Source organism: Fulmarus glacialis, unplaced genomic scaffold (genome assembly GCF_000690835.1).
Source record: "Fulmarus glacialis isolate BGI_N327 unplaced genomic scaffold, ASM69083v1 scaffold438, whole genome shotgun sequence".
Taxonomy (NCBI): domain Eukaryota; kingdom Metazoa; phylum Chordata; class Aves; order Procellariiformes; family Procellariidae; genus Fulmarus; species Fulmarus glacialis.
Window position 1 is genome coordinate 1,461 of NW_009228700.1, and position 10,033 is coordinate 11,493.

The 10,033-nt window shown below is 39.1% G+C and overlaps 1 protein-coding gene across 1 annotated transcript in view; it reads left to right on the forward strand.

Moving 5' to 3' along the window:
* Positions 1 to 7,559: 7,559 nt before the first annotated feature.
* The window catches only part of LOC104080966 (exostosin-2), a gene marked incomplete at its 5' end in the record, with an annotated part of 16,441 nt that continues 13,967 nt past the window's right edge, over positions 7,560 to 10,033 (forward strand). The window contains one exon of the mRNA XM_009583537.1: positions 7,560 to 7,726. Coding sequence (XP_009581832.1) covers positions 7,560 to 7,726 — 167 coding nt within the window. The remainder of the gene's footprint in view (positions 7,727 to 10,033) is intronic.

Below are 10,033 nucleotides of genomic sequence, written 5' to 3' on the forward strand. Positions count from 1 at the left end.
ACCGTGCCTTTAATAGTCAGCACTGGTAGGAATGATTTTTTGAACTTCTCTTTAGGTTTTGAATTAACTTGGCTTCTTGACGATGGACTTAATGCCATTTTCCTTGGTTAGCTAGAGAACTAATTCATGATGGTTTAGTCTTCCATGAATCATCTTACGAACATTTTGCAGTGTTATTTCCCAAAGAAGTCTAGAAATTTAGGTTAACAAACCCAGCTTAACAAAACTGGGTTCTAAACCTCCTAGAAACCAATATTCTATTTTGTTATATATAAGAGGAATTCTGTGCATCACTGTAGACCAATATAAACGTTGTAATGTAAGTAGAAAGTACCTGTTTTGAACAGATAGTTCTAAGTTGAAGCAGTTGAAATGCCTGGACAGACTTTTTCAGTCAGCCATTATTGAAGGAGTTCTGGTAATAAATAGATGTAACATGCTTGATGTTGTTGTTTCTGGCAGTTTTTTGAAACTTCAGATTCCAGCTAAGTTCTGCCATTCAGTCTTTGAGACTGAAAAAGTTCTTGTTAGGCTTCCATCATCCATGTTCAATTAGTTGAATTCATACAGACTGCTATAGACCAGTTAGAGTGAGCATCAAATAAAGGATTTTATGAAAGATCAGGTATGAGAGTCGAGTGTGGTGTATGGGATTCTGTGCAAGTGCAGGTACATGCAGAGGAGCATGTTTAGAGATGTTTTCTATTGATCTTAGTCTACCTTGCACAACTTCTGGAAAGGTTTTTCCTTTTTACAATTCCAAGTAGGCTCCATAGAAGTTATGGGAAGTCTGAGCTTAATATGAATTAATACTCTGGTGCCAGATTATCAGCAGTCGTGAGATATTCCTAGCTGTTGTTACTGAGGAAGTAAAACAGGAGAAGCATGTCTGTGTGAGTGTCTCTGTGTGAGTCATCAAAATGCCATTATTTTAGCCAATAAGTAGATCTTTTTTTAGTTTTGATTTGTCATATTGCTCTTAATACTGGCAAAGATTCAGTTCTTGCCATCAAGAGCGTACACTGTATTTCCAGCTCCTCCTCATTATCCTTACCTGCTGTTTCCAATTGCAAATGCAACAAACCATCTGCATTCAAATATCACTTGCTATTTTTGAACTTGATACTACTTAGAATGGGTGTCCCAAGAATATTGGTTAGCTCTGTACAGCAGCTGTATTGATTCTCACTTTCCCTAGGTTGAATGCTGAAACTGGAAATGGATGATTTATAATTAGAGCAAGTAATTTCCTATATAAATACACTTCTGTCTGCTGACTAGATAGATAATAACGCATCTGCTGCTAAAGGATCCCTTCAGATGCTATTAACTTCCCAGTTTCTCAGAAGCAAGGGTACAGAGAATGATGCTGTTCAACAGCATGACGGTGCCATTTCTCTTTGAAAAGAGGTAATACACTCCATAGAAATATTTCTCTCTATTATTTTTAATGATCCGTCTTTTATGTATGATGTAACAGTTCATTTAGAGCTGAGAAACAGGGCTGGCTTTGAGACTAAGAATTCATTTTTCTATATAAGCATTTTGCAAGCTTATGTTACTTAGATTTTTGTTACAAACATCTGACGGCAAGCCTAGGGAGGTGTGGAAAGTGAAAGGGTTTTTTGGTGTGAGAGGGTATATTCGTTTAGGTTATAATGAAGTTGCCTCTCTCTCATGATTGTCCTCCCTTCTCTTCCTTATGTCTTTCATGTAATTCACTGGGTGTTGTAGTTGAGAAATGGATATTTAGAGGATGGGAGGTTTTGCTGCTCTTGTGTATATGAGTGTTTTAAATGGGAATGTAATTATGGCACTTTTTTTGATCCTGCAGTTTGTGGAAATCACGTTGAAATCATGCTTGAAAAATTTGCTGTGAGATGCGGACTTACAGGACTTAATGGTGGGATTGTGGGCTGGCCAGAAATACAGCCATGTATGTGGTTGTTAGGGATTGTAAGCCCATTAGAAGTGGAAGCTGCATTTGGAAAAATTGGGAAACTGCTGATTTTGTGCTTAGAAGACCACATGCTGTTTTCTGTGGGCAGCTCCTGCAATCAGTGCATCAGTAGTCCTAAATAGCACAAAATGCCAAGAATGCCCCGTGTCTTGTTGCCAAAGAGCAAGTGTAAGTGTTATTCAAACACTCTTCTCTCGTAATTATTTCAGTACGATGTGCAATAAGAGGTGCCTGTCATTCTCTTCAGACTCCATCTATACATAGACTTTTATACACTCCAGAGAGCTTTATTTTCATATTTTACCTCTGTCTTCTGCTGCATCACAGAAAGTCCTCACTGGTTTTAAAGGAAGTAAGAATAATTCCTAGTCCACACATGCGTTTTTACTTTTGTATGCTTAGAGGTTCTCATGCCGTCTTGTAAGACTTCATCTGCCTTCTTCTCTTGGACTTCTTTTATCTTTGTCATACGCTGTTAAATGATGCAGTGCCCTCTTAATGTAAGATTAAAACATGCGCTTTTACCTTGGTTATAATAAAGTCTACTAAACTGAGTACTTCCCCTATGTATGTTTTGCTAGTGCTGAGGTTTCTCATAACTTTCCAAGCAGTATCTGAAAATTCAGAGCGTGGTGTTTCAGAAGTGGCAGACCCTGTCACTGACTTCTCTTTAAGCCACATTCCTCCTATGTGTAAAAAAGGAAAGTACAAATACTCTTCTTTTGTGGTCATTTAAAATAAATATAGACAGTTTTAACCTTCCTGATGGATTCTAAAACTTTGACGTCTGAAGTAGCTGTTGTCTTCTTTTATTGACTATGTATTTCTTTTGGAGTTCCTGCAGCAGGGCTAATTTTGAATACTTGCGTTTCTGAGTGGAGCCTGCTGTTCTTTGTGATAGTCGGTTTTGCCCAGGCTGCCAAAGTGGCTACCCAGGTGTCATTGTGTCATGAGACCTCCCATGCGCTTCCACCTCTGTAGGTACAGCAACCTTCAGTATCAGATCAGCCTCTAGGCAGCGAGATTTCATTTTGCATGCTGCAGAGTAACTGGTACCCTAATGTCTTATTCAGAGTTTCTCCAAAATCTCTCATTAATTTAAATCCAAATTCAGAAACTTTGTATTATGTTTCTCAAAGCACAAATATTTTACAGTAACATACCTCTTTTGGAGAATTGGTCATTTTGAGAGGCTTTCCAAGACCTTACTAAATCATGTGGATTTAACAGGATTTACTGACATCTGAGATGCATGCTGATTGTAATTAGATTACACCTTCATTTTTTATACACTTTTCATTACTTTTTCTTCTGTTACCGCATTTTATGCAAGTGGCATGTCGGTTTTTAAGCTATCAAACAGTTGATTTTCCAAAGAGCTAGAAGTTTAAAGTGTCCATGCTTGCTTGCTTTTCTGAATTATTATTTTTCAATCCTAGTGACTTTTCAGTTTCAGTTTTTGTTGTCTTTTTTTTTTTGTGTAGCAGATGTGAAAGGAAGAAAAGCCTGAATAAGAGTACTTAACGTGTATAAAATGTAAACTTTGTTGATACTTATAAATATAGATTTACAAATGCATAGATACCTATGGCAATTCTGATTGCCACTAAAATGCTTGTGACAGTGGAGTCTTTTGGGGATCTAGCAGGCTGCCTAAAATTATTTGATACCGGTATTGGGATTATAATTGGATAATTATAGACAATTAACCTAAGGTCTTTAAGTAGCTTGCAAATGTTAAACAGTCTACAATCTTTGTGAGGCCCTGATATATGTCTTTGTGAGGTACCTGTAACTGTCTTATAAATATGGATACTTGCACGTTGTATGGTGAACCAGTAAGAAAGCAGTGAGTTGACTTGAGACTACTAATTTGCAGTAAATGGTTCCAGTCATTCAGTGTTACTGCCTCCTGTGGTTAGGATGACTAGCAAGATGAAAATTTTGGAATTTCAGTGGTGTCCTACTGGAATCATTGTTTCAGATTATGGTTCAAGCAGGGGATTTGAAAGACCTTACAATGCTGAGAATAAAATGAGCTCATTAAATTGTAATTGGAATCCATGGCTCTTGAACATTTTTGTTGTGGCCCCAAGGCACTTGCTGTGCCTCCCCAGCTGCTGGCTGACTGTGACTTCCATTGGAGCCCATCAGGAGTGTGGCTGAATCCTTCCGACTGGCTACTAATCAATATTACAACACTGAAGTGTGCATCGGTGTTTGGGGTGGTGCCTCTTGCCTTCTACTAGAAGGAAAAGAGGTGGGTAAAACTGGACAAGAACCTGCACACATGTCAAATACAGGGCATGGTCCACAAGACTGCCCAGATAAAGGTAGATTTTACAGTCACTTTTTCAATCTCACAGGAAAAAACTCGGTAGGAAACCGAATACGAATTTTGCCAGTAAATATCACTCTGTATTTCTTCTCCTTTCTTTTGGCCACCCATGCATACCAATCCTTCTTTCTAAAATACAGCTCCAAGAAAAACTGACGTTTGAAGACTCTTGGTGTGGTTTGGAAAGACAGCTTTGTTTTCCCATTGAAGTAATGTTTGGACTCTGGTGTCATTAAGCAGTGTGCAGCTCTCTGTTTTATTTAAGAGTGTTGTGTGAGCTGTTAAATCTGAGAGGCCCAGTGGCAATGAGGACGTGGACACTCGTTCCTGGGAGCAAGTTTTACTTGTAGGTGTTCGTAGGTTCGTAGCGTTTGAGGCAGAAGGGACGGTAAGATCCTGTGGGCTGACATGTAAGTCACGAGTCACCACATCACCTTTCTTTTCAATCCGGTGACTTCTATCTAACTTGAGCACATCTTCTATAATAATACCCAGTCATGTTCCAAGACAAGATGTACAGAATCAGCTGCTGTCCTTGTTAACTTCCTCCAGAGGTTAACCACTGTTACTATTAAAAATGTCTGCCTTATTTATACTTTGAATTTGCCTGGCTTCAGATTCCAGCCATTGTTTTTTGTTATGTCTTTCTTTAGTTGGTTGAAGATACGTGGCATTTTTCTTCCTGTGTAGATGCTTGTACATGTTAATCAAATCCAATTTTTGTTCCTTCTTTTAATAAGCTAAACAGATTGATCTCCAAGTTCCACCATAAGGCATTTTCTCTTGCCCTCAAATAACTTACGTGGTTCTTTCCTGCACCATTTCCAGGGTTTTAACATGCTTTGAAAAACAGTATTTTAGCATCTGTCTGACGATGCATACAGGGAAAATTGCCCTCCACTCCCCTGGCCCCATTTTTTACTACTTACCCATCTACATACACAAGAATTACGTTAATTCATTTTGCCCCAGCAGCATGCTGAGAACTAAGGTCCACTCTGACCCCTTAATCCTTTTCAGCAGCTGGTTTTAGGGAAAAAGGTTGCCTTGGCCCTAGTGTTTAACTGTGTGTTGAGTTGTGTCAGTCTGGTTTTTGTTCAAATGTACCTAGTTTACTAAGCAGTCCAGAGTGCTCTGTATGACCTTATTTTCCTCACTATTTTTCCTGTCTCCAGGCTTTGTGTCACTTGCAAATTGCACTGGCAATTTATATGTATTTCAGATCACTGATGACAATTTCCATGGCTTCAGGCCCAGTGTCAGTTCTTACAGGCTCCACTTACCACAGAATCACAAAATGGCTGAGCTTGGAAGGGATCTCTGGAGACCATCCTGTCCAACCCCTCTGCTCAAGCAGGGTCACCTAGAGCAGGTTACACAGGACCATCTCCAGATGGCTTTTGAGTATCTCCAAGGATGGAATCTCCACCTCCCTGGGCAACCTGTGCCAGTGCTCAGCCACCCTCAGAGTGAAAAAGTGTTTCCTCATGCTCAGAGGGAACCTCCTGTGTTTGCGCCCATTGCCTCTTGTCCTGTCACTGGGCACCAGTGAAAAGAGCCTGGCTCCATCTTCTTTACACCTTCCCTTCAGGTATTTGTACATATTGATGAGACCCTCCCTGAGCCTTCCCTTGTCTAGGCTAAACAGTCCCAGCTCTCTGCCTTTCCATGTAGGAGAGATGCTTCAGTCCCTTCATCGTCTTCGTGGCCCTTTGCTGGACTTTCTCCAGTATGTCCGTGTCTCTCTTGTACTGGGGAGCCCAGAACTGGACACAGTACTCCAGGTGTGGCTTCACCAGAGCTGAGCAGAGCGAAGGATCACCTCCCTCGAAGTGTATCCTCATACGCGTTTTCATTTGACACAGAGAACAACTTACAAACTCTGAGCAGTCACTTTGTAGTTGACTTAAAGTATTTTCGCTTATTTTTCTTATCATATACTGTTGTCATCCCCTCCATTTCACCAGTGTAAGAAACTCAAGTGTTCATCTATCTACTGTTCACAAGGTACTTAGACTCATCTTACAATGCTCTCTTTTCCCTCGAATTTTCATTACAATATGTTTATTGTGAAAGCTAGAAGAAACCAACAAATCGCATTTGTACTTGTTTAGCTATTTGTTTAGCTATTAATTAAACTGCTTTTTGATGAATTGGTGCTTTTGGGATGCATCGTACTGTAATAATGACTACTGTTAAGCTTTGTGCTAGAAGATGTGTATGGTTAAATATGTGCATTTAGAATTAATACTTAATAGTCGGTCCTTAGCTGTGTTTCTTTTAGCTTGGTGCTCTATACTTGTGCCTGCACTTATATTCTTGTAGGAATAGAATAGGATTTTGACAACTTTTGAATATATGCAAAAGCCTGCAGAAACTGTTAATGTGACACTTAAGGTGCTACATTTCAAACACATAGCAAGAAATGGAAATCTAATCTCATTGTAGAGTGAATTGAATCCAGTTTTGTATCTACAGGATTTTTTTGTTGCTAGTTAAAGCATCATTTGACTGGTGAATTTTCATTATTATGTACTCCAGTGCTCTATTCTACCTGTAAGGATGCTGTGGGGCACAGGTAGAATCCTTTTGCATTTATCTAGCTTAATTTATCACTTAGGACTTTGAAGATGAAAGAAATTACTCATACATAGAATCTACTCCTTAACTGTCAATAGTAATTAAGATTTTAGGTGTATCTAGATTTTTAATTGATATAATAAATTTTATTTTTCTCAGCCCTTGATAGAACTAACATTCTTTTTCAAATTCTTCATGACCCTAGACTTGCAGTCAGTGATTGTATACTGCTCCTTCAAATTCTTTTAAACAGTTGCAGTTGAATAAAGTATCTTTTCTTGCTGTGTGTCCTAAACCATCACTGACTCTTGTTATGTGATTATTGCAGACTGCTGTTTTGGGCAAGCTATCCCCCATATAGCTCTCCGTAGAGAGCAAAAGAGGGAAATGGGAAATGTAGCTGAACTTCTGTCTCTTGCCTTCATATGCTTACATATTTGCCTAACTGCAAGTCAGGTGTAAATTGGCCATTTGTAGTTGACTTAAAGTATTTTCGCTTATTTTTCTTATCATATACCATTGTCATGCCCTCCATTTCACCAGTGTAAGAAACTCAAGCTTCTTAGCTTTTGTTTAAGATGTGAAGAAAAAAAGAGTGAAGAGATGCTAAGACAGATGTGCAGACTTGTTCAGAAGTAAAGTATAATATTGAATTCCATTTCTTTTATTTTTTCTCTTTAGATTCCCTCTGGCCAAAGATTCGTGTTCCCCTGAAAGTTGTTAGGACTGCAGAAAACAAACTTAGTAACCGCTTCTTCCCCTATGATGAGATAGAAACAGAAGCAGTGTTGGCTATTGATGATGATATCATTATGCTAACTTCAGATGAACTCCAGTTTGGCTATGAGGTAAGAGAATTGTTTTTTTCCTGTCTCTTAGGCTGTCCACTTCAACATTGTCCATTATACAACATACGTATATAAGGTGGAGGAATTGCTGCACAGCCTGCTGATTCAGGTTGTTGTATCTCTCTCTACTGTAACAGTTCAATGCTGACTGAAATATTTTTACAGATGGTCATTACTTTATGGAAAAAAACCTGCCAGCTAACAGAAAATTTTCGGTAACTGGCACAGTAATGCCAAGAGACTCCAGAAAATGCTGTGTAATTGGTGTAATGGAAGCAGTCTGGAGACTGTGAATTGCATTCTTCTTAACAGTTTCAAACAGTTTTCAGACAAATCAGAAGTGCTATTCAATTAATGTGTCTTGATGGACAAGACAAGTTTCAGAGATTAAGTGTTGGGAACAGAGGAGGGCCTCCTGGGGACATGCCAAAGTAAGGTGGAGTGCAATGAAAAGAGGAACTGAAGAATGTCAAGGAGGGGACGCGTGTATCATATGCTTGAAATGGCAAAGCTTCAACAGCTGCTGCTGTAATGAAGGTTTCAACAAAAAGAAAGTTTGTCCAAATCAGTTACCCATGGCAGTACAAAGAGGTGAAAGTCTTTATAGGCATTTGACTTGTCTGTTAAAAGGTGCACTTACTTAAAGCAACACTGTTGTCTTCCTTCCGAAACTTTGGTTTGAATGAGTTAATTTTTGTCTTCCATTTGTATTTGAGTATATGACACAGTCCATAATCTGACATTACTGTTATATGTGTGTATTTAAGACAAACATGCTATATTTGTCCATAAATCATAAACATTAGAAAACGTAATATCATATTTTAAGAAAGGTTTGAATCATTTAGTCACAGCTGTACCTGCAATATCAAGAGCAAAACAACACCGGGCATCATACATGAGAGCTAGGACATGAAACTATTACCTAAATTGGATGAAATAATGAAAACCACTTTCTAAAGGATAGAAAGCAAACTAAATGTGATAGTTGTCTCATTTTTAACCATCTTAAGCGTAGTTGTTAACACAAGAAGATTTTTTTTTTTTTAAGAGATGTTGGAAGTATTTCTTTAATGTGGATACATATGTGGTAAAATATGGCTCTTTCTCCCTCTCAAGTGAAGGAGACTGTTAGCAAGTAACGAGCTTTTGGACTCAAGAAATGACTTGTGGTAATGTAGGTATGCTGATGTAATAACAAAGATGTTAAGTAGTGGAGACAGAGGTTTAATCTATCATGTGTGTCTCCAGAAAGGAAATACTTCTCTTGCCAGGTTAAGAGTAACGGGTTAGTACATGAAGTGTGAAAGATGGAATGAAGAGAAGACAACTGAAGGAAGGGGTTTTTTTGGCCACATATTCCCTTCTCTGTACTCCGTTGTCTGCACTGAATGTTTTAAGCACCGCACTGCAACAGCAGAGCAATCCAGTGCGGGCAGTTCTGCAAGCTGACTTACTTTTGTCTGCGTTGGTGCTATAACTACTAGTTTTGAGAGTGAACTGATGGGGTGAAAGATAGCAAATCCATAACGTGCATGCTGTGTAAATCCTGGCTCCATTTGCAGTTCGATTTTCATTTTCATCGAGCTGTCTCAAAGTAAATAAAAATAAGTTCTATAAAAACCTAAGTGACTGTGTAAGTAGTTCCAAATGAATCTCTGCTACTGGCAAAGCAGGCTTGGAGGGCTTTGAAGCAGAGATTCGAACTGCAGCTGAGTTTCAGCTGTGTCAGCCAGAAGTCGTGAGAAGTAGAACTGAGGCGCTCGTATGTCTGAAGCGTTAATTTAAACATCCTCGACGGAGAATATCTGTAACTTCACATACGCTGAGTCTGGTCACTGAGGCAGGAAAGGGTTATCCTCATGAAAAAAAAAATGAGGCAAAGAAAAGTTGACGTGAATTCCCCTGTAGTCTGTGTGATTAGGTGGCAGTTGGGACTTACAACTCTTCATCCCCAGGTCTAGCTGTTGGACTGTGCTGGCTAATTTATTGGCCTTCTGTGGACCATATGCACTGGTTGCAGGAACTATCTGAGTAACAGTCCTTATATTCAGTGCGTGAATGTAACTGTTTGGACACGAGATTGTTTAGTCTGGCAGACAAAAAACTATTCCTTTTGCAGTTTTTTGCATTTTATTATAAATCCTATTCCTTTTTGATTCTGGGAATTCAGCTTACTACACAGCCACATTGATGGAAAATTAAAATCCCTTATTGAGCGGATAGTTGATTCAAACCCGTGGGTAGTTCAAATCCTTATATTTTGAGACTGCTTCCTCCCCCTGCCCCCCCCCCTCCCCCCCAATC